The sequence below is a fragment of the Amphiura filiformis genome, chromosome 6 (assembly GCF_039555335.1).
Source record: "Amphiura filiformis chromosome 6, Afil_fr2py, whole genome shotgun sequence".
NCBI classification, from domain to species: Eukaryota; Metazoa; Echinodermata; class Ophiuroidea; order Amphilepidida; family Amphiuridae; genus Amphiura; species Amphiura filiformis.
In genome coordinates, this window is record NC_092633.1 from 11,331,053 (window position 1) to 11,358,067 (window position 27,015).

Consider the following 27,015-nt stretch of genomic DNA (forward strand, 5'->3'; position numbering starts at 1 on the left):
ATGATAATGTCGTGAAGTCGTAAATTTTAAGGTCAAATTCCTAAAACCAAAACAAAACATTGTGACGCAGATAATTCCCGACTTACGCAATTTCATCATCACATCAGTGTCTTTATTATTTGTTTGAAACCTTTCCCAAACGTTCGTGCTATTTATGCATAAAACGGCTAATCTATCTTTACAAAACGCGTCTTTTTTTAGTAAACCAAAGGCTAAAGATGGCATTATGAGATTTATCTTTTCTCATTACACTCATCCGCTCAACTGCCAGCGGTAAAGCGCTAGACGCGTAATCGAAGGAAGTTTAGAATCGCTGGTTCGAGTCCCAACGAAGCCTGTGGAAACTTTTTTTTCTTCAAAATTCATGATCGCATTCCGAAATGAGTCACTTGTCGGTAAATCATGTATCGTATCCTTAATGCTACAAAGCAAAGGAACCCTTACACGAGATCGGGTAAAACTACATTCATCCTATAAACATATGATAAAGCAAGACAACCCGAGTCCTGGTAAAACTACATTACTGCTATCAAGCAATGCAACACGAGTCCTGGTAAAACTACATTAATGCTATCAAGCAATGCAACACGAGTCCTGGTAAAACTACACGAATGCTATAAACAATGCAACCCGAGTCCTGGTAAAACTACATGAATGCTATAAACAATGCAACCCGAGTCCTGGTAAAATTACATCAATGCTATCAAGCATGTCAAACCGGGTCCTGGTAAAACTATATTCATCCTATAAACATATGATAAAGCAAGACAACCCGAGTCCTGGTAAGACTACATTAATGCATTAATGCTTTAAAGCTTGGTAAAAGACAACCCGAGTCGTATAACAGAGTCCTTGTAAAACTACATTATGCTATGAAGCAATGCTACCCGTGTCCTGGTAAAATTACATTAAAAGCAATGTAACCAGAATACTGGTAAATCTACATTAATGCTATAAACATGATAAAGCAAGACAACCCGAGTCCTGGTAAGACTATATAAATGCTTTAAAGCATGCCATTCGAGTACTGGTAAAACTATATTAATGCCATATAGCAATGCAACCCGAGACCTGGTAAAACTACATTAATGATATAAAACAATGTAACCTGAGTCCTGGTACAACTGCATTAATTCTATAAAGCAAGTCAACCCGAATCCTGGTAAAACTACATTCATGCTATAAACAATGTAACCCGAGTCCTGGTAAGAATACATTAATGCTATCAAGAAAGACAACCCGAGTCCTGGTACATTTTGTACATTAATGCAATAAAACAATGCAACCCGAGACCTGGTAAACTACATTAATGCTATAATGATAAAGCAACGTAACACGAATCCTGGTAAAACTGCATTAATAATATAAAACTATGCAACCAGAGTGCTGGTGCAACTGTATTAATGCTACAATGCAAAGCAACCCGAGTCCTGGTAAAACTACATGAATGCTATGAAGCATTGCAACCCGAGTCCTGGTAAAACAACGTTAATACTATAAAGCAATACAAACCGAGTCCTTGTAAGAATACATTAATGCTATAAAACAATGCAAACCGAGTCCAGGTAAGAATACATTAATGCTATAAAGCAATGCAAACCTAGTCCTGGTAAAACTACATTCATGCTATAAAGCAATGTAACCCGAGTCCTGGTAAGAATACATCAATGCTCTCAAGAAAGACAACCCGAGTCCTGGTACAATTTGTATAAAATTACATTAATGCTATAGAGCAATAACACGAGTATACTGGTTAAACCACATTAATGCTATAAGCATGATAAAGCAAGACAATCCGAATCCTGGTAAAACTACATTAAAGGTGGGTAACCTGATTGACAACCTCATCCCCCCACTTTACCCCATCAAAATGCAGATTTTGATGTCAGGTGAAAGCTCATATTTTTCTCATTAACATATTGAAATTGGGCGTTCCAAATCGGTATATTTCCGGAGAATCCTCAAAAAAACCGTCGAATTATTTTTTTTTCTTTGAATAAGTTCATCAGGACTGATATAATTAAATTAAATATCAGATTATGTTGTTCAAGTCCAAAGATTTACTCACGTTTTAGACGTTTCATCTTCCGTGCGGAAGATTTCATCAGTAATACGCCGATATGCGCCAGAACTTATTCTTTGAGTCATGTATACGATCAGCTACTGCAAACAACTACACACCCTGGGGATGAGAGTAGGAGGACCAGAGGTGGTGCAGCTGCTGTATCGGCGCATTACTGATGAAATCTTCCGCACGGAAGATGAAACGTCTAAAACGTGAGTAAATCTTTGGACTTGAACAACATAATTTGAAATTTAACTGTCGAATTAGTCTCAAATGTGGTATACCGCATTTAAGACTAATTCAACATTTTTTCGATCATATCTTCGGCAATTTGGAACACCTAATTTCAGTATGTTAATGAGAAAAACAGGATCTCTGATTTGATACCAATTTAATACATGATCATGATGATTATTGTTAGTAAAAACACTGTAGACTACCAAAATCACGCTGTATAAAATGTCAGTAATTCCATAAGGAATTAGTCACATTTACAAGGAACATTGATGTGTTCTTTTGAAAGGGACAACATTTTATGTTATAGGTAAGTTTTAAAGAATTCGATTTTCCAAATATATCAGGTCACCTTCCTTTAATAATATAAAGTGATGTAACTATAGAGTCATTGTAAAACTACATTATGCTACACTGCAAATAATGTTGGTCAAAAAAATGACCAACAGTTTGGTCTATATACAACACATGAAACAGTTGGTCAAAATTTGACCAACAAGAGTTGTACAAAAATTATGACCAACAGTTGGTTTACAAAAACTTGCTCAAATATTGGGCAAAGTATTTACCCAACACAGTTGAGCAATTTGTTTGACCAATTATTGTTCAAAATTTGAAGAAACTGTTGGGCATTTTTACACGGTATTGGTTCATATGTTGGTTTATTTTTGCATAACTGTTAAGCAAAATATTTGACCAACATAGTTGGGTAAATATTTTTCACTAATTGTTGGGCAATATTTAATAAAACTGTTGGGCAAATAGTTGATTGTACCAATTGTTGGACAAAATTTGATCAAACTGTTGGGCATTTTACACATTATTGGTTCATATGTTGGTTTATTTTTTGCTTAATTATTAAGCAAAATATTTGCCAAATTAGTTGGGCAAATATTTTTCAATTGTGAGGTCAGTTTTCTCTAAATTAATTATAAATACATACAATATTACACGGTGTTACTTGCCTCATTTCATTCTGACCACTGTGTATGAAAAAATACTGAGAAATTTAGTGAAGTTATTTTCAAATACTTGATTGATTAATAAATAAAAATCCCTTTAAAAGGGAGTACCCAGGCCGTACGGAGGTCACATGACTGCACAACCCCCCGGACTGCCCCACCTTGGCTCCACATAGCTGCAAAGAGGTAGGCAGTGTATGCAGTAAGCCTATATAAAACACAGGTCTTCTGATCAGTCAAGAAGGTGGTGATTCAACCAAAGAACTAGTACTCCACAACTGAGCTATGATTGCTGAATAAGTATATGAACTACCTGTATGCTACTACTAGCCATACTGGTCCTACATGTAGCCCTCTGACTGCAGTCAGAGAACATCAATCCCCATTATGCCAATATGTTTGTATATAAATGTATATGAATGCATGTGGTGTTACTATGCTATAGAACATTTGGCTCAGAGGTCACAGCTAGGATATCAATTTAAAGTAAATGATTTGGTACATGAAGATCAATCAAAACTAATTATGAACTTGAGACGGCCAGATTTAGTGACCTTCTCTGTCAAACATTGCACAGATTCTCATGTTGAGTATCTGTGATTTTTGTGAGTGAGAATGTTTCACTGGCAAATGCTTAATCAATGCTTAATTATTTTGATAAAAGTAGGCCTATATCAAACAGTCTAAGTGGAATAACTTGCATGATGGGAGCAGGAGGATTTTTACAATTAATTTAGTGTCCGATTATAATAGCAGACTTTAATAGTAGTAGTTTAATGGTTCCTTCTAATTCAGTCTGTGATGAGAACAACAATGCAATTCAAATCATAGATGTTTAAGAAGTGTGACCTCAGACTAGCCAGCCAGCTAGCCAAGTTCATGAATTAGTGGCCATGGTCATTCACCGGTCAACTTTCATATTGCAACATCATCCCTATATGTCAAAAAATAACTTCATAGGCTACAGAACAGCTGTACGAATAATTGTCATGGGGACTTGAATGAGGTTAATATTCCATCCATTCCCTGGGTAAAGTCAAGCACTACTGAATATAGTTTTATGAATTTTGTCATGGGGAGTGAGGTTAGTTTTTTAGTAGCCTGCAGATCCATTAGATACTCTGCATTATCCTGTAAAATAATTTTAATGAGGACGAAGCAAATGCATTTGGCTACTTCGTTTCAAAGTAGCCAATTTGGGTTCAAAGGACAAGGTCTAAACTGAATGTAATATCACCAGGCTGAAGCCTGGGTGAAAAAACTGATACGTAAGCTTATTAACTGCTCAGTACTATGGATGGCGGAAACCTTCAAAACACGCCTAAGAATACGCCTAAGAATACGCCTAACCTTAGACGTCTAAGATGCAATCTTAGACGTCTAAGATGCATTCTTAGGCGTCTAAGATGCAATCTTAGGCGTCTAAGAAATTCGCGGTAGACTTAAATCAACGAATCACAGGACCAGAAATCCCAAACAACCAATCATCTTAGGCGTATTCAATTATTGACCAATGAAATCTTAGACGCCTAAGATTTTACACGCCTAAGAATTCTTACACGTCTAAGATTGATATTTTAGTGATGGACGGTATCACCAATGTGATTTTCTCTGAGGACTTGCAGCAAAATTGATTAATTGGTTTGATTTTATTTTCGTTGGTTTGGTGTGCTGTTTTGGTGTGGCTAGTAGTAGTCAGGTATTAATGTTGATGAGCATGATGACGGCGACGACGACGACGACGATGATGATATGATGATGATGATGATGATGATGATGATGATGATGATGATGATGATGATAAAAATTACTACACAAACAACAAAGAGGAACAAACATGCCTAGCATATATTTATATACCTCCATGATTCTATTTTTAACATAGAAAATTTGACCTCTTGTCTTCTTGCACTTTGCAGACTGAAATTATGCATATCTGATCTCTTCAATTATAAAACACGATTTGGCCTTGGCCTGGGGGCCCGAAGTTGGCGAAAATATGTCACACGCTGTTCGAATTATAAAGACATAGTTGGTTGACCTTATAATGTGTGTGCAATAATAACCTGACCTCTGAACGTATTGGATATAAACGTATCATATCCTACACCGGCAGGTTAACTTTCTTGTTGAATGGAGGTATCGAGGTCTCTTAACTGTGTATTTTGGCTCAGTCATAGCATACGTGTTAAGAAAAAACATACATGAAAAGTGAGCAGGTTGACAGTTGACACCATCGACACGTGCTCTTTGTTTAAACATCACAAGTAACATGAGTGGCAAACATCATCAATGTTTCATATTGCTTGCAACCCCCTCCCCCTAATCAATGTTGGAGCCAATACTATTGTCTGTCCAATTAACTTAGACACCCAGTTTTTGTTACTTATTTGAAAAAATATCCACTTTCAAGGAAAGTCATGAAAGAAAAGTGTTAACATTCGCTGAGACCTAACGGGATTTTTGTGTTTCCAAAGCATTGAGTGAGAGTTTACCAGAAATTCTATTGAAATTGGAAGGTTTTTCTCAACACTTTAAAAATAATCCGGTAGAAGTTGGGTACCATTATTTTGGAAGGTCTTATTATACAGATTTGTAGGTATTGTGATTTTTGGATGAATAGTAAATTAATTATACTCCTCACCAAAAACATTTTATAAAAATGAAAAATATAATTCAGTTCATAAAATGCAGACAGTGTTTCTTATTGGTATATTTATTCTTAGTGTATTAACGCAGTGATCCCAGTTGTCCCTCAACCAATTCGGCGCGGTATTTGAATCTTGTTCTGTGCATGCTTTTGGCTTGGCTTCCAAGAAAATACAAATTGTATGCCCTATGAATGTTCTGATGTTATTGGTGAGGAGTATAATTCACAATACATTCCAACTCTTTTGAGTTATAGAGGTTGTGCATGAAATTGTTGATTGGCTCCAAACAAAGGATTTGAACCGGTGTCCTTCACCAAAATCCACAGTCCATTCAATCAAATATTGTCATCAACCTATTTGATCGTAGTGTATTTGTTATGCGTGTGAGACGACCTCTCGCGGTGATTGCAAACATGCTTTTGTTGAATGCATTTGAGTAGACCGCCATTATTGTGAATTAGTAAAAGGATCAAAGAAAAAGGGTGTCATCACTGATCAATATGCATGACTACAATGTTCAAACACCCCTTCCTCTAAATAGATTATCCCATCAAAAGTTTCAAGTCATTAGGAATATTCGGCTGGACCCAGATATCTTGCTGTAAATCGGTCAAAATTGAATAAAAGTAGACAAGGAAGAATATTTTTTCATCGCTTTACTAATAATTTCTGTTAGGTCTGACCGTGTTTAGCAACTTTTCTTTCATGACTTTTTGCCAAAGTGAAAACTTTTCGAAATATATCCTAAAAACCGGGTGTCTAAGTTATTTGGACAGACAATAGTCCGTTCCTATCTCAGTATCAAAACAACATTGACTGGGTGGGTGCGGGGGAGGTGAAAATTTCATACTAAATTTAATCCTCATCACTGCCATCATCATCACCACCACGACTCTAATAATCATCTGACATCATTTGTATTATCCATCATCATCATCATCATCATCATCATCATCATCATCATCATCATCATCATCATCATCATCATCATCATCAACAACAACAACAACAACAACAACAACAACAACAACAACAACAACACCATCATCATCATCATCATTATCATCATCATCATTTACACTATAGCCACACAAATAAAAATCTTACATTAACTGCAAGTCATCAGAAAAACAAAATATTTAAAACAAATTTAAGTTTTATCAGTTTGCAACAACAACATCAACTGCTAGATTATGTTCAAATGAAAAAAAAGCCTATTATGTAAAATACATTGTTCCGCCTGAATTTTGTCAAAAAGTGGCTGAAAAGAACAAAACAATGGGCCATTGTGCCGAAAGGTGGGAGAACATGTACCCTATCCCCCTCCCACCCCATCACCCCTTTCTCTTTGGGATTGACCCGGGTGGCTAAGGAGAGAAAATGAGTTTATTAAAAACACACCACCCAGCCATTGTTCGAAATATTCTCTAACGCACAGCGTCCTTTGTACGTTTTGATCGAATTTGCGATACCGTCCACCACTAGTCACGGTCAAATGGTCAATCTTAGACGTGTAAGAATTCTTAGGCGTGTAAAATCTTAGGCGTCTAAGATTTCATTGGTCAATAATTGAATACGCCTAAGATGATTGGTTGTTTGGGATTTCTAGTCCTGTGATTCGTTGATTTAAGTCTACCGCGAATTTCTTAGACGCCTAAGAATGCATCTTAGACGTCTAAGATTGCATCTTAGACGTCTAAGGTTAGGCGTATTCTTAGGCGTATTCTTAGGCGTATTTTGAAGCTTTCCGCCATCGATACAGTACAGACTGCAATCATGCATGCATGGCTATGCGTGCATATCACGAGTGTCTGACTCGTAGGCCTACATGTCGTAAAACAACTTCACTAAATTTCTCAGTATTTTTTCATACACAGTGGTCAGAATGAAATGAGGCAAGTAACACCGTGTAATAATGTATGTATTTATAATTAATTTAAAGAAAACTCACCTTTAAAGGTGTCAATTAGCTGTGCCAGCCCCCACTCTGCCAGCACCCATGTCATCCGCCATTTTACGATAAGATCGAAAATGTGCTTTCCAGAACCGAACCGCGCGAATGTTGACCAACTGTTGTTCAATGAAAAGACAACAGTGCGCATGATCGAAAACTTTGCTCAACATTTTACATCTTTTTGCCCAACAACTTGTAATTCACGCAATTTACTACAAAGTTGCCCAACTGATGTGATTTATTTTGCACAACAGTCGTATATAAATTACGTGGCCAAAAACTTAACCAACTTTACTCCTCTCGTAGTAAAATAAAGATGAATAAATGGTCAAAATGAGAGGTTGCCCAATAAGAATTTAGATTTAACTATTATTGGGCAAGCCGTGACCAACAAATAAGTAAAAGAGTTTGCCCAACCAAATAGGTAGAAAGATTTGACCAACTTTTTTGCAGTGTATAAAGCAATGCTACCCGTGTCCTGGTAAAATTACATTAAAAGCAATGTAACCCGAATACTGTTACAACTGCATTAATGCTACAAAGCAAAGGAACCCTTACCCGAGACCGGGTAAAACTACATTCATCCTATAAACATATGATAAAGCAAGACAACCCGAGTCCTTGTAAAACTACATTACTGCTATAAAGTAATGCAACCCGAGTCCTGGTAAAATTACTTTAACACTATAAATCAAGTCAACCCGGCTCCTGGTAAAACTACTTTAATGCTAAATAAAGCAATGTAAACCGAGTCCTGGTAAGAATATATTAATGCTATCAAAAAAGACAACCCGAGTCCTGGTACATTTCGTACATTAATGCAATAAAACAATACAATCCGAGACCTGGTAAACTACGTGCTATAAACATGATAAAGCAATGTAATACGAGTCCTGGTAAAATTGCATTATAAATATAAAACTATGCAACCAAAGTGCTGGTACAACTTTATTAACGCTACAAAGCAAAGCAACCCGAGTCCTGATAAAACTACATTTATGCTATAAAACAATGTAACCCGAGTCCTGGAGCAACTGCATCAATGCTATAAAGCAAAGTAACTCTAGTCATGGTAAAACTACATTAATGCTATAAAGGAAGTTAACCTGAGTCCTGGCTGGTGAAACTACACTCAAGATAGCAATGTAACCGAATCCTGGTAAAACTACATTAATGATCTATAAATCAATGCAACCTCGAGTCCAGATACAACTGGAAAAACAACACTAATAATATAAAGCAAGACGACTCAGTCCTGGTAAAACTACATTAGTGCTAATCAGAGTCCTGGTAAAACTACATTTATGATATAAAACAATGTAACCCGTGTCCTGGTGCAACTGCATCAATGCTATAAAGAAAGTAACTCTAGTCCTGGTAACACTACATTAACGCTATAAAGCAATGCAACCCGAGTCCTGGTAAAATTACATTAGTGCTATAAACCAATGCAATCAGAGTCCTGGTAAAACTACATTAATGATCTAAATCAATGCAACCTGAGTCCGGATATAACTGGGAAAACAACACTAATATATAATATAAAGCAAGACGATCCCAGTCCTGGTAAAACTACATTAGTGCTAATCAGAGTCCTGGTAAAAATACATTAATGCTATAAAGCAATGCAATCAGAGTCCTGGTAAAACTACATTTATGCTATAAAACAATGTAACCCGAGTCCTGTTGCAACTGCATCAACGCTATAAAGAATGTAACTCTAGTCGTGGTAAAACTACATTAATGCTATAAAGCAAATTAACCAGAGTCCTGGTAACACTACATTACCGCTATAAAGCAATGCAACCCGAGTCCTGGTAAAATTACATTAGTGCTATAAACCAATGCAATCAGAGTCCTGGTATAACTGCATTAATGCAATAAAGCAAAGTAACCCTGGTCCCGGTAAAACTACATTAATACTATAAAGCAAGTCAACCTGAATCCTGGTAAAACTACATTCATGCTATAAACAATGTAACCCGAGTCCTGGTAAGAATACATTAATGCTATCAAGAAAGACAACCTGAGTCCTGGTACATTTTGTTCATTAATGCAATAAAACAAATTTGGAAAGAGTTAAAAATACAAAATTTCTTGGAGTAACAATTGACGAGAACCTGACATGGAAAAATCATATCGATAACATTGCAAAAAACATGTCTAAGGGTATAGGAATCATTAACAAAATTAAACATTTCGTATATACCTGAGCATATTCTTTATTCATTATATTTTACACTGATACTTCCTTATGTTAATTACGGTATTATAGCAAGGGGCAGCACTTGTAAAACATACTTAGATAAACTTTTCAAGCTGCAAAAAAGGGCACTTTGAATTGTATCAAATAGTCATTACCTAAGTCATTCAGCTCCTCTCTTTCAGAACTATAAAGTACTTAATATTTACGATACCTATGATCTTGAACTCAGTACTTTTTTATGTATAAACATTTTACCAATCAATTTCCAGAAGCATTTCAAAAGTATTTTGTAAGGCAGTCTACTCTACACAAGTACAACACGAGAAACAATGAAGATTACCAGGTTTCTAAATCTAAAACGAATTTCGCTCATACAACCTTAAGAACAGCGGGCCCAATTAAGTGGAATTCACTTGAGAAACATATAAAGAACATAAAGACGATCAAGCATTTCAAAAGCAAAGTAAAAGATAATATTATTCATAATTACATTTAGTGTTTTATCTAATTTTCCTTGTATGACTTAAAGTAATTTAATTGTGTATCGGACTATTATTATCTGTAATATTAATGTAGTATTGAATTTATCACGGTAATTTCTTGCATATTCTTGATCACAAATCAGGCTTTTTGGGTGTTTTTGTTAGGGTAAATGAGGGGGGTGGGTTGTGTATTGACATTTTGCGGTATATTTTGTTGTTGTTATTTTGAAACTTTTTTTAGATTAGGACAGGGGGTTCTTAATACAGGCCATCCGGCCTTCCGAGAAAGTCCTCATTCAATGTATGTGTTTAATTGTTGTGCTGTTATATTTTATATTTGAATGAAATAAAGATGAATGAATGAATGAATGAATGAATGAATGAATGAATGAATGAATAAAAAAAAATGTGTCGGAACCACGAATACCAATGTCGGAACCACGAATACCAATGTAACCAGAAACCTGAGATTAAACTACAGTCGCGTTACATTGCTTTATCATGTTTATATATAAATATGATAAAGCAATGTAACGCGACTAGAGTGCTGGTACAATGCTACAATGCAAAGCAACCTGAGTCCTGGAACAACTGCACTAATGCTATAAAACAAAGCAAGTAACCCTTGTCCTGCTAAAATTACATTCATGCTATAAAGCAAGTCAACCCGAGTCCTGGTAAAACTACATTAATGCTATAAAGCAATGCAACCCTAGTCCTAATAGTCTACATTAATGATATACAATGTAACCCGAGTCCTGCTAAAACTACATTAATGCTATAAAGCAAGTCAACCTGAGTCCTGGTAAAACTACATTAATGCTATAAATCAATGCAACCTGAGTCCTGGTAAAATTACATTAATATTACAAAGCAAGTCAACCTGAGTCCTGGTAAAACTACATAAAGCAATGCAAACCGGGTCCTGGTAAGAATATATTAATGATATAAACAATGTAACCCGAGTCCTGGTAAGAATACATTAATGCTATCAAGAAAGACACCCCGAGTACTGGTACATTTTGTACATTAATGCTATATAAAAATTGCCTTTAAAAGGGAAAGCCAGCCTCAATGTAGAAGATGTCTTGTAATTAGTTTTGGTCAATGTGAAAGGCATTTTTAGGATCACGGCTTACTACATCCATGTTACATGACAGTCCACCAAACCATCAACGGTGAGAAGATGTACACTGAAACTGCAGAAAACATTAACTCCTAATCTCCTGTCAACTCTTTAATTCATTATTGTTCATTATTATTAATTCATTATTGTTCTCTAAATTGTTCTGTTCTGGTTTTATTTGTCTTTTCAGCTTTTTACCCACGATATTTCAATTTCCAATTTTTTAATACCATAACTTACGAACTCAATTTCTTCGCTTAGGAATGTCCGATTTTATTGGGGAAAACGGCGTTGTGGAGCAAAATAGCTCTTTATGTGAAAGCCTCCAAATTTATAAGCTGTCCAAAAGATGTCTGTTTTTGACATGATACGCCACATTTCTTAAAGACTCATTCAGTGATCCCAGTGCAAGAGTAAAAAATTAAAATTGTTTATAAATTGCTTAAAAGAGAAGGATAGGCCTAAGTCATTCAAATTGTCATTTGGTATTTTTGAAATGCCAAATTTGGCAAAAATGAAGAAAACAGCAGTACTGACGAAGTTCAAGCCCCGCCATTCAAATACTTGAAGCTAATTTTAGATACTGTCAGTATCTAAAAATACAGATTCGTGTAAAATGTCTTATTTTGTCTTAAATAGGCCTACACGGCTTTTGGCTGAACCATTCGCAGACTTAGCACATCTATGTAATAACAAAGGTACGGTACCAAAATTTTGATGATTTTTACGATCGTCCGGATGAGCAAATCACTGAATGGGCCTTTAATATTAATAATAGATAAGCTGCCTTTAAAAATATTATTGACAATGTTGAGAGTATAGGAATTACCTTGAAAAATGTCTCAAAAATACAACATGCCAGTTATATTCCGGTCTGAAACGATCAGACAATATTTTAAACATTAATAACATCATAAACCTAAATCGTGAAAAAATCACCCCGGGTAGATTTTTGGCTATTTCTCCATTTACGATCCTGCCCAAAAGTGTCTGCTTTCGATATACCACGTCACAAATACTACACTGCACTGACTGCAGGTTTTAGTTAAAAGGGCATTTCGTGATCCACAGCATCATCCCTAACTTTTCTCAAAAAAAGTTGAGATTTTTATATCACTGGAAACCTCTGGCTACATAATGTTTATGTACAAAATATTTCTTGCAGATTAATTCGTTAGCAAAGTAATCGTGAAATTTGAATTTCGTTCTGGTATACCAGAACAAAATTGCAACACATTGTGTACACATAACCATGCATAACTCGTAAAGGCAAAATCGGAATCAACTGAAATTTTTAGAATAAGCTTTTTTGTGGATATCTACTGAAAAATGTCATAAAAAGAGGATGCTAGGATCACGAAATACTCCTTAAATTCGCCATATAACATAATATAAACTGACCTTACATGTACATTTTTTATTTTAAAATAATTTGATATTAATTCGCAATGTATAGTTTACTATATGATAGATGGTGGCAAGAACATTTATAAAGGACTGATTACTCACTGCAATCTTCACTCTTGTGTGTTTTGACTGTAAGTTTATGAATCAAATAAAAAGATAGAAAGTAGCTTCACTTACGTTATGTGTCATTTTATTTATAACATAGAAGTTATTAAATTAATAAAGTAAGACAATTTATTTATCTATAAGTGCATGTCAAATGGGTACATTGTTCAATACTATAGGCCTACATGCATAAATTATGCCCATATTATAGCTAGGCCCTAAAAACTTTATTTTGCATCGGATTTTTCCTGTTGAAAAGGCAAAACTGATGTTCATGATAGCAACTATTTCATCAATAGCATTTTGAGTCATTTTTATCCATAAAACGACACAGGATAGGATAGATAATTACTTTGACATCAATATGGTCCATATGATGAAGATTTTGATTCTTAGATCTGTTATCAACATGATATCACCACATCTGTGATATCACGCTGTTCAGTGGTCAAGGACCCCGGGTCAAAGACACTGAAATGACATACTTTTCTTCTGCTGACCATATGATGCTGTATATTAACTATTATTGTTACATTTTAGGCCTATACCTAAAACTTTTAAAGTCATATTAATTCAAACATAACTTTGGTAATACTCACTCGTTTTCATTCGTTGAAACGGCAAAACATACTTACTTTTCCTAACAAATCGAATTAAAATATTTAAAAAAAAATTTAACCACAAAAAGTAAAAAAAAAAAATCATTCCAATACCACTAAAATATAATCTCTTGAGTAAACTGACCCCAAACCTGAAACAGGTACCAGCCCCGAATGGGCTGGCGAAAACAATGCAACTGGAGACCTGGTAAACTACATTAATGCTATAAACATGATAAAGCAATGTAACACGAGTCCTGGTAAAACTACATTAATAATATAAAATTATGCAACTAGGGTGCTGGTACAACTGCATTAATGCTGCAAAGCAAAGCAACCCGAATCCGGGTAAAACTTCATTAAATGCTATAAAGCAATGCAACCAGAGTCCTGGTAAAACTACATTAATGCTAAAGTAATGTAACCCGAGTCCTGTTAAAACTACATTAAAGCTATAAAGTAATGCAACCCGAATCCGAGTAAAACTTCATTAAATGCTAAAAAGCAATGCAACCAGAGTCCTGGTAAAACATCATTTAATACTATACAATGTAACCCGAGTCGTGATAAAACTACATTAAAGCTATAAAACAAGTTAACCCGAGTCCTGGTAAAACTACATTACTGCTATAAAGCAATGCAACCCAAGTCCTGGTAAAATTACATTAACACTATAAATCAAGTCAACCCGGCTCCTGGTAAAACTACTTTAATGCTAAATAAAGCAATGCAAACCGAGTTCTGGTAAGAATACATTAATGCTATCAAAAAAGACAACCCGAGTCCTGGTACATTTCGTACATTAATGCAATAAAACAATACAATCCGAGACCTGGTAAACTACATTAATGCTATAAACATTAATTTGAATGACGATTTTTATTTTTACAGAAATGCTAAAAATACGACTTATTGAACGACTAGTCTTAAATACATTATCTAACAAGTATCCACCAGTAGTAAAATTTGGATTTATTTTTATACTGACGGTTTAAAAAAAATCGACGACCGCCCCAACATTCCCATTTTTCCCACTTGAGGGCAACACGACATTTTTTTTTTTGGCCGTAAGTGCTATAAAGCAATGCAATCCGAGTCCTGGTAAAACCATATCAATCCTATAAAGCAGAGCAGCCCGAGTCCTGGTAAAACTACATTAATGTTATAAAGCAATGCAACCCGACTCCTGATAAAACTACATTAATACTGAAAAGCAGGACAACACGAGTATTGGTGAAACTACATTAATGCTTTAAAGCAATGCAACCCGAGTACTGGTAAAACTATATTATTGATATAAAGCAATGCAACCCGAGTACTTGTAAAACTACATTGATTCTATAAAGCACAGCAGCCCGAGTACTTGTTAAATTACTGCTTTAAAGCAATGCAACCCAAGTACTGGTAAAACTACATTAATGATGTAAAGCAAAATATCCAAAGTACTGGTAAAACTACATTAATGTTATAAATTTGGTAAAACTGCATTAAGGCTAAAGCAATGCAACTTAAGTCCTGGTCAAAATACATTAGTGCTATAAAACAAAGGAACCCGGGTACTGGTAGAATTACAATAATGCAATAAAGCAATACAACCCTAGTCCTGGTAAACTACATTAATGCTACAAAGCAATGCAACCCGAGTTCTGGTAAACTACATTAATGATATAAAACAATGTAACCCGGTAACCCGACTCCTGATAAAATTACATTAAAGCCATAGTGTACAATCATATAATATGAAATTTGTTAATTTCTTTCAAACTGGACTTTTTTCTATACTTGTAATGTTTACACATGTCCCAACTTACACCTCATTGGAATCAGCAAAGTTTATCAACAGAGCAATGTCGACACAAAAGTCGTATTACGACATTAAAGCCATATTGTAACATTTCCATAAAAAACAGATTTGAATTTTTTCACAAAATGTTAGTTTTCCCTATCAGATATGTTCCCTTTTGATTTTGAGCCGAACAAATAGAACAACAAAACTACATTAATGATATAAGCGAGATAACCCAAGTACTGGTAAAACTAAATTATGGCTATATAAAAAGCAATGCAACCCGAGTACTGATACTGCATTAATGCTATAAACCAATGCAACCCAGTACTGGTAAAAATACATTAATGATATCAAGCAAAGTAACCAGAGTACTGGTAAAACTACATTAATGATATAAATTTGGTAAAAAATACATTATGGCTAAAGCAATGCAACTCGAGTCCTGTTAAAAAAAATACATTAGTGCTATAAAGCAAAGGAATCCGGGTTCTGGTAAAACTATATTAATGCTATAAAGCAATGCAACCCGAGTACTGGTAAAACTACATTAATGCTATAAAGCAATGCAACTCAAGTAACGTAAAACTACATTAATGCTAAAGCAATGTAACCCGAGTCCTGGTAAAAATACATTAATAATACAAAGCAATGCACCTCAAGTCTAGGAAAAAATACATAAAGCAATACAACCTCAGTCCTAATAAACTACATTAATGCTATAAAGCAATGCAACCCTAGTCCTAATAAACTACATTAATGCTATAAAGCAATGTAACTCAAGTAACGTAAAACTACACTAATGCTAAAGTAATGTAACCCGAGTCCTGTTAAAATTACATTAATGCTATAAAGCAATGCAACCCGAGTCCTGGTAAAAATACATTAGTGTTATAAAGCTAAAAAACCCGGATGCTGGTAAAACTATATTAATGCTATAAAGCAATACAACCCGAGTACTGGTAAAACTGCATTAATGCTATAAAGCAATGCAACCCTAGTCCTAATAGTCTACATTAATGCTATAAAACAATACAACCCGAGTATTGGTAAAACTGCATTAATGCTATAAAGCAATGCAACCCGAGTACTGGTAAAACTGCATTAATGCTATAAAGCAATGCGACCCTAGTCCTAATAGTCTACATTAATGCTATAAAACAATACAACCCGAGTACTGGTAAAACTGCATTAATGCTATAAAGCAATGCAACCCTAGTCCTAATAAACTACATTAATGCTATAAAACAATGCAACCCGAGTACTGGTAAAACTGCATTATTAATGCTATAAAGCAATACAACTCCGACTCGAGTCCTGGCAAAACTACATTTATTCTATGAAGCCATGCAACCCGAGCAATGGCTAACTACATTAATGCTATAAAGTAGTGTAGTTGGTATACAATAAAACATCGATCCTGTAGATCCCCTATCACACGATAGTTGAACCCCTGTATTAATTATAAGTGGGCCAAAAAATGCCGGATCCAGGAATCGGTTGTCATTGTATATCCTTGAGCGGTTCAAATTTTGGGTCCGTGGCGACTGGCGATATCAATTATAGTTGGCATACTATTTTCCTCATTAGCCCGGAAGGGAAATAGTAGACATACACCCGGGCATATTATATAACAGCATGTGTATTATATCGGTTATACTTAATACTTCATTCATATATTCCTTGCGCACCGGAAAAATAACGTGACTTGGACAGAGACTACATATACAGAGTGCCAAAGCTGTTATAGGTCAAGCTTTGAACACACCCCAAACACACCCCTACCACACCATGTACACGTTTCGCTTTTTTAACATTTCTAACAACATGTACAATTGGCAAACGGCAAAACAATTTTAAAACAGATTACCATTATCAAAATATATGTAGCATTTAAGGCATGTGTGTGACATATCATTAATTGACGTACACTGGGATATATAATATAGTGACTTGCAGAATAATAATTATTCCCCAATTCAAGATACTTCAGACTGTTCAAATCGACTTGGCGACATTGTAATTATCGTGATCGCCCTTTCTTCATGATAAAAACAACCGACCAATTATCATACAATATACGTCACAGTGACACTTGACATTTTCATGGGGGTATCGTTTGTTTGTTTGTTTGCTTACTTTGGTTGGTCCATAAAGGGAGGTCTACCGTTTGGGTCCATGGAAAATTCATGCTCCAGATAAATGCACAAACCAACCAATATTCAAGGGCCTTTAAATTTAAAGGAGGAAATTTAACGGAATGCCGTTAAGTCAAAGCTATATATATAGTTAAGGGAATCCATTTGCCAGTGAAAAATTCGCTTTATTTTTAATAATTTTAAGGAAAATTCTTACAAATAATGCACTTTAATGTGTGCTGATTATGAATATGGCACTGGATCCTGCTATGATGTTCCGTTGAACTATTTGCTTTCATCCCGGGGCTTTCGTCCATGTGATACATTTCTGATGAAATGTCACCATAGAATGCCTACAGGCCTACATACAGTTAGGGTGTCCGAAAGGCCGCGTTGCCATTTTGAACGCTCATATAAACTTCTGTAAGTCATCCAGGGTAAGGAACACCATAGTCTCGGTCCCAGCCGATTTGTGCTCCTTCATCACTGACGGAGTAACACAAACCGGCTGGGACCGAGACAAGTATAACACCACAGCTTCTGGTAACACTATACCGTTACAACAGGACAGAAGCATATAGCTATAAACACAAACAAAGAACATGCAGACAAAAACCTGACATATTTCTGTTTCAAACTTGTTGTATTACTTTAGCCTCCAAAAATTAATTAATTTACGATGAAACAATTTAACATAACATAACCACAAGAAACATTTATAAACCATACGTGAAGTATTGTGTGATACATTATAAGACGTCATTATGTCCATTGCATCCTCTAAACAGCTGGAACACATCCATCCCGCGCATACCATTCAAGTGTAGTATGTTCTGTAATCTTAAGCAGTGATATAGGCATCTCAACATGGCGTCAAATACTACGAGTACAAATTGTGCGGCTTTATGAAGAAACTAAGTTAAGGAAGCTAAAAGTCTAGTGGGAATTTAAAAGACAAAACTAATATAAATGACCGTTCTATCTGGCATCCTACAACATTCTGTGTATCCTAAAGCTGGTCAACCGAATTCTTGTGGATCTAGATTGCTTGGTGTATCAATTCGTAAATTGTGACGCTCGGTGAATATTTACGTCATTGGATTTGCTGTATACGCTTTACTCAAAGCCAGAGAAATCTGTTTGTCGCCTTTCCACGTGAAAACAGATTTTGAAGTCAACTGCGCAACGGGATTTAACCTGTGTAAGGACAAGTTTGCAATACGTGCAATTGAAGCAGAAGATTATGGAGATCAACGAGCTATCGCAAAAGAATGAAGACTTGTAATACAATATTGGTCAGCAGATCGAGATCTATTTCAGGAATATATTTTGTATGTCTTATTTGTCAGAATTACCTGGAGGGCACATGTAGAGTTCAAGTGCCCTTAATGAACTTCTTGGTGCACACATTGGTGACGCATTCACTTTTGTTACTTTCGTGAATAAGTTCTATTTGAGTGTCATATTTTATCCTGCAATAACACTTAGAATATGATATGCAAAGTTTGGTACTAAACTAATAATTGTACAAGTTTTCACTATCTAAATAAGCGTCTTCTTGTTTTTTAAGTTATCAGTGCTCAATCGTGGTAGTGCGACCTTTGGAACATGTCCGAACATCTAGATATACGGTCTTTTTTCATGCCTATCGCAAATTCCACTTCACTGTGTCTAAATATTACAGTCCGCAAATCGTGCCAAATTTTCCGGTGTTTCAATAAAAGGCGACTCCTAAGCAATATCAATTAATCAGTAACAACACACAAAGTTCATCGCCACTGTCCACTGAACGACAAATCTGTTTTAAATGTTGGTTTTTGGGGCTAATGTCCATTTAATTCGGTTATGCTATCATACATTGATGCTTGTAAACGATAACCTGAAGGATTGCTACCAGATTGAGTGATTGAGCCGCTGACGCCAATCAAAATACTGATTACTGGTGGATTTTGGATTATTTAAGTGTATCTAAAATGACCTATTGGCCGTGATCGGACTATGTACTGCACTTAAGAGCATTTCAGTGCTCACTGTGGATGTTTCACGGCAAATGCGAATCGTTGTTGTAAATTGACCTACTGTTAGCTGAAAAAAATAGTTTTGGCTGAAAACAAAATTGTTTTTGTTTTTGCAGTCGAGAATTCATGACTTTTACTTTTTGAGCTCCTGCAGCAGTGTAATTCAAAAACATAGAATAGCGGAACAAACTGCAATATGGATAAAGATCATAAAAATGGACCGGTGGAATCTTCACCGATCGTATCGACAATCTCCAAGCCCCATCCCAAGACGGCCGTTGAAGGCAGAACAGGGGATTTTCATCATGCCGAAGATGACTGGAGTAGCAATAAGGTGCTATTTAACCTTCTTGTTGTCAGCTCTGCTTTCTTTCTTGTGTTTACGGCTTTTATGGTAAGCTTGTTTTGCAATATACTGTTAAAAATAATAGCAGGTTTATATAACCGTATGCTAAGAACAAATAATGGTGTCATAATAAATGATAAAAGCATTTTGGAATAACAATGACACTAATGTTCAAAGTAGCTAGGAACATTTTCCCCGATAGCATTGGCCAAGGTATTTTACAAGCGAATTTATATCGCAAATTTCAAGAAATCAAAACTACTCGTATTTGATAAGGACATTCCTAGTATATACAAAATGCAATTCGATATGTCCGATGTGCTCCCCCAGATCCCACAAAAATACTTGTGCAAACGTTGGTATCCGATTCCTTAAGATATCAATATTTAGAAGTACAATCATATGGGTCGTTGCAAGTCTTATGCAAGTCAGCCATCATGTGCTTGAATGTTTCAGCTCAATAGTCCTTTGTATTCATTTCTTTTTTTCTATTGATTTGCATGATTTCTAGGTGTAGAACTCGTGGTGTAATTATACGGTGATATGACAGTATGCCATATACGACAGACTTATCTGAAGTAAGACTAAATCAGATTTCAAAGAGCATCAACTACCGCCCGCGGTGATAGATATCCGATAATAATTATGTTAGCACAATAGACCATTATATACTCCCAGCACAATACCGGTAGTGTTATGTTTGCAGACCAGATCTGCTCCACTTTTTAATCCCTTGATTTTTTGTTTCTGACCAAAAGAAAAACCAAAACTTATAATTTGAAATGAGGGTATGTTTCACTTGCACCTGTAGGATTAGTATCTCTGAAAAGAGCGCAGTATGATTGCACCCAGACACAAGTGACGAGGGCACTCTGCTTATATAGTGCAGAGCAAATGCATTTAAAAAATAATTTAATAGTTGTCGCATGCACACAAAAGCACACTTTACCGTCGATGTACAATTATTTACCACCCATCTTAATTTAGGCGCTTCATTTAAATAAATTCAATAGAGTTGCTGATCGATTACCCGTAACAACGTGTCATTGCTGCCGGGTATGTCTATTTGTGTCACTTTCTATAATTAAATTCTTCGCAGTATTATGTTGTTATCATGGTTATAGGCCTATTCAATAAAGTCTAATGGGTTTCTTGATATCACAAATATCCATTTTAAAAGCCAGGGGCAAGTGAGGGAGGGGTCAACGGGTGAAAAGAGGAGAAGCGGATGGGTGATCGAGATTGGATGGGAGGGGAGGAAAAGAAAGGAAGAGGGGGAGAAGGGGAGAGGAGGAGAAGGAGAGCGATGGAGTGACAACCCCTATAGTGTAGGCATAAGAAAGAATAAGTGCAGAGAAAGGAAAGGAAAGGAATGAATAAAGAAAATAATAATTATTATTATAGAAACTAAATATATAACAGCACTAGGCAGCCATTCAATGATGCCCAAACATTTATGCGTTACGTAATTAAAACACCAAGCCAGATGTATTTCACACCTGCCAAACACAAGTCACCCAATTTTGATAACTGGGAGTTGAATGTACACTCTCATGAATATTGATTGGCAACATTTTCCAATATGTCAGCGCTCAAATCGGACACAATAGAACAATAAGCCCTGCAGTGCGTTGGTTCAAATGATCCGAATTTGCATGAGCAGCTTGCCATCCTATGATTCAAGTACATCCAATTTGCTGTCTTCCTAATTAACATAAATATTGATGGGTAACAATTATTTTTTATAATGTATAGTACAAATTGTGGATATTTTTATACTCAGTGAAATAAAGTAAAAGCTGTGCGATTTTAGCGACCTGTCTCGATTATAGTCCATTAGTTCAGCTTTTCCCAGCCATGATAATGTGAACTTTAGACAGTTCATTACACGCCTGTATCTGTATCTGTTTCTATATATATATATTTATAACCAAGATATTTCTAAGATAATAATGATCAGAAAAATTGTTTATGTTACAATGATAATAAAAATGATGATGATGACGTTGATGATGATGATAAATAATAATAATAATAAGAAGAAGAAGAAGAAGAAGAAGAAGAAGAAGAAGAAGAAGAAGAAGAAGAAGAAGAAGAAGAAGAAGAAGAAAGAACACGAATAATAATAATAATAATAATAATAATAATAATAATAATAATAATAATAATAATAATAATAATGATAATTCTATAGGCCCTAAAACGTATTATAGTTGGAGCAAATGTACGGTACTTACTATAAAACTAAGATCTGTGACCATTATGATCACCTCAAACATTAGTGTTGCAGGATCAATAATTTATTATGATTTTAATTATTATGGCATTTTCCTCTAGTCTTTGATATTTAAATTTTTCACTGAAACTGGTGATACCTCTTAAAAATTTCTGGCGAAATAGTAAAACCCACTTGACAAAATTGGGCTAGCCGTAGTGTGAGCAGTCATTTAGTGACATGTATTTTAAACACATTTTTATGTTCGTTTTTAAGATAGGATCCCGGGATAGGATGTCACAAAATGTGACAGACAATCTCGGAATGAGATATTTAACATAAGCATATTTCCCATGCGATGATGTAAATACACGTAATTAGTCAAGTTCATTCAAATAAGTCGGCCTAATCATTATAGGTCATTATGGGTTTGAGGTGATATTAAAGATAATAAAACGACTTTGAACAATTCTTATCTGATTCATATATCAATTTATTGACACGAGAAGGTTTATCGAGACTTTTATCAATAATAATCACCAACTCATCCTTATTGTTGTTGTCATAAGGTCGTATATAAAATGTCAAATGAAAAGATTCATGCCTCCCTTATGGGGTCAAATAACGGCACAACCAACTATATCTTTACTACTATGACTACAAAATGATACTTTCTTTGTTGAAGGAGGGAACTAAACTCCAAAGTAATCAAAAATAGATAGTTGCGGGAATGCCTGTAAACATACACGCCTAAATTTGGTACTAGCTATCATTCATTCATTCATTCATCTGTGAGAAAAACTGATTATTACCAGAAGTGATTCAACGTAGTACCGCGCCGCGTTGGACTCCGTTCAAATTATTCTGCCACAGTTATGGCAATGCAAATTCAGATAATGTTAAGGGGGTACTACACCCCTGCCCAATTTTGTGCCTATTTTTGCATTTTTCTGAAAAATTATAGCGCATTGGGGACAAGTAAGATATGTATATTATAGAGGCAAGGACTACAACTACTGCACTGGAAATTTTATTTCAGCACAGACAACAGTTGCGGAGTTACAGTCAAAAATGAGGGAAAACCAATTATAGTTGGTCAATAAATCAATAACTACTTGCTTTGAGTTGCTGAATTTTCAGTACAGTAGTTGTAGTCCTTGCCCCGATAATAAACATATCTTACTTGTCACCAATGTGCTATAATTTTTGAGAAAAATGCAAAATATAGGCACAAAATTGATCAGGGGTGTAGTACCCCCTTAACAAATTCACATCATCATCATCATCATCATCATCGAGTGCGAGTGCATGCACCATCATCAATGATCGAATATATTCCGTTTTGGTGTCTTCATTTTTTTTTTTTTTTTTCCATTTTTATTCCCTGTACTTGGGACTGGTGGGTGGAGAAAAGTTACAGAAAACCACCAGCCCCCTTCTCCATGTCAGCCATACAATATTATAAACAAATATGCAATTATTCCTTTAAGCCCAAATTAAAGTTTGATATGCAGTTACACTTGTAATTATTGACACCCACCACTCACAAGTGCTGTGATGTATACACCACACAAGCTGAAGCCAGGACATAAGAAAAAGAATAGTAAAAAAGCAGAAGCTGAACCAGGCCTGACAAAAGCACAAAACGAAAACTATCCCAGCACTGTCATAAGCGGTGAGTGTCAATTGAAATATAAATGAGACATCACATTCAAGAGAGAATCAAATTCAAGGCATCATAATCATATGGTTGAACAAACACTCGATCAAATCTACATACCCAGGGTTTTTAACAAAAAACAACAACAACAGACCCATCCCCAGACAAGAACCCTCCCACAATCCCCACACCACACCACATTCACACAAAAACAGAACAAAACAGAGAGACAAACAAGAATGGTAACTGTTCCCTTTCAAAAAAAGATTCTGTAGAAATATCTATGGCTGATGCAAAAAAAACAACAACAAAAATTAAAAAATAAAAACATTTGAATACTTATGCAAAGAAAAGCAGGAGATTAAAATCCTCTTAAGAACTCGGATCAAAAGAAAATTTCTTAAAGTGTTTGGACAATTTGCCTCTGTTTTCAGCAATTTTTTTCTCTGTATTAAATTTAATTTTAACCAAATTCTTATAGGCTTGAAAATTAGGAGCAACTTTCTGGAACTTACATCTATGAATATAAAATTTCATACAAAGGATAAGAAAATTAATAGTATTTTTATGATCAGAATCTTCAATGTCCAAACCAAACATCTTCTGAAAATTGGAAAATTGCAAATTCTCACCAGTTTTGCTTTCAATTAAGTCACACAAATTATCCCATAAAGGAATAATTTTATCACACTCACAAAATAAGTGGATAAGAGTCTCATCAAATTTATCACAAAAATAGCAAAGTGGGGAATCAATTCTACCAATCTTATGAAGAAATTTGTTAGTGCAGACTGCCCTATGAAAGATTTTGAAGTAAAAAGCCTTTAGTTGGGTTTCAACACTACAAGAAAAGTTATTATCATGAATTATGCACCAATCCAGAACATCATCAACATTCAGGGCATCAAACCAGTAATTTTCAGTGTCAATGGGACTATCATTTTGTTTCAAGATCATGTAAGAATATTTAGTGATTTTACCATTATCAAACAAACTTGCAACAACCTGATCAAAAATGCTTTCCTGCACCTTCTTCGGATTGTAAAACCAATCAACAGGGAGACCATTCATGAGTGAATTATATTTCCTTCGATCTTTAATGGAAATATCAAACTCAAGAACAAGATCCTCAAAGGTTTTGACAATGTTAAACCCTCTGTAAAGGTCATCGACCACACAAATACCTCGGTCAAACCAATCTTGGTAAAAAAGAATTTCTTGGTTTTGAGACGAATATTTTTGTTCCACCAAATGGAATCTTGGAGATGGCAGTTTTGATAATCAAGATTATCTTTCATCTTATCTCTATACACATACCATACCCTAAGCGATTCAGCTAATTGGGTGTTTTTAATAATGTAAGAACACAATTTGGAGCGTCAGCCTTCCATAAAATTAAAGTATCCCTTTGAAATGAACCAAGAATCTTCAACTCCAAATGTTTCCAAAAACTGTTATATTCAGGGTCCAGTAAGTGTTTTGCCCAAACCAACTTTTGTGCTTGTGAAAATGCCTCAATATCAACCATTCGCAATCCTCCATCACTATAATTATTAAGTAGAAATTTACGTTTAACCCTGTCATTGCCACCATTCCAAATAAATTTAAAGAATAAAGTATTCAATTTTTTGAAAAACAGCTTAGGGATAGGGATACATAAAACAAAAAATAAATAAATAAGTTGTGGCAAAAGAAGACTCTTTATCACAGTAATTTTGCCAATTAAAGATAAACTTCTTGAGCGCCAACAGTTTAAAGTTTGCTGAATATGGGTTAATTTTGGTATGAAATTCAGCTCATACATGGCTTTCACATTTAAAGAGAAGTTAATACCTAGGGTGCTAAATGTATTATCCTTCCAAACAAGGCCTTCATTGCAATAAGGCTTAAAGTCGCTACCTTTAGAACTACCAATGTGAATAGCTTCAGATTTTGACATATTTATCTTACATCCTGACAATGAGGCAAAATCCTTGAGAACATGAAATAAATTTCTAAAAGAACCTAAGTCACCATTTAAAAAGCAAGTTGTGTCATCAGCCAAAAGGCTTACCTTTTTCTCCACTTCCCCAACCTTAATACCACAAATATTCTCATTGTTTCTAATAGATAATGCAAGCACCTCAATGGCACAAAGAAACAGAAGCGGAGAAATCGGACAACCTTGAAATATACCACGTTCCATACAAATTTCTTCTGAAAGGAACCCATTATTACTAATGAAGCTGCGTCTATTACAATAAAATGTTTTAATCCACTGAATGAATTTAGGACCCAAATTAAATGCTTTCAAGACCTCAAACAAATAATCATGCTCAACAGAGTCAAAAGCTTTCTCAATATCCAGCAAGACTATGGAACCCGGAATATCATTTTCATCACAATAATCAATAAGGTCAATTATTGTCCTGATGTTACATCCAATATTCCTTCCTTTCATAAATCCAGTTTGATCATCATTGATAATTTCATGCAAAAAGAGCTTGAGGCGGCTAGCCATAACCTTGGCAATTATTTTATAATCGGTGTTAAGAAGTGAAATGGGACGGTGATTTTTAATAAAATGAGGATCTTTATCTTTTTTAGGCAACAGAGTAATTATACCAGTACGCTGTGTTGAAGACATAAAACCTTTTTCAAAAAAAAAATGGAAACAGTCCAGGAGCATATCACAAATATCATTAAAAAGACAACATAAAATTCAGCTGGAAGGCCATCGTAGCCTGGGCTACGATTCAAGTTCAAAGACTTTAATGAGGTTAATATTTCAGCTTTAGTTATAGGCCTATTCAGCTTAATTTCACTTTCTTCAGACAAGTGGGGCATATCAAGCTCCTCTAAATATGAAATAATATTATTTTTATTATCAGGGGAAGATTTGGAGGAATATAAGGATTGATAAAATGAATGAAGTTCATCAATTATATCTTTTTGATCCGAAATCATAGAGCCAGAATCATTTTTCAAAATAAAAATGTTTTTCTTCTCATTTGTCCTTTTTTCAAGATTACAAAAATATTTGGAACTCTTTTCACCATGTTCTGCCCATTTTATTCTAGAT

General features: G+C 35.1%; 2 protein-coding genes across 2 annotated transcripts in view; both read left to right on the forward strand.

Moving 5' to 3' along the window:
- Positions 1–27,015, forward strand: part of LOC140154969 (agmatinase, mitochondrial-like) — a 498,181-nt gene that overhangs the window by 255,781 nt on the left and 215,385 nt on the right. The window lies entirely within an intron of this gene.
- The window catches only part of LOC140154074 (protein unc-93 homolog A-like), a 33,261-nt gene continuing 24,745 nt past the window's right edge, over positions 18,500–27,015 (forward strand). Inside the window, exon 1 of the mRNA XM_072176685.1 lies at positions 18,500–20,127. Within this exon, the coding sequence (XP_072032786.1) occupies positions 19,930–20,127 (198 nt within the window). The 5' untranslated portion in view covers positions 18,500–19,929. The remainder of the gene's footprint in view (positions 20,128–27,015) is intronic.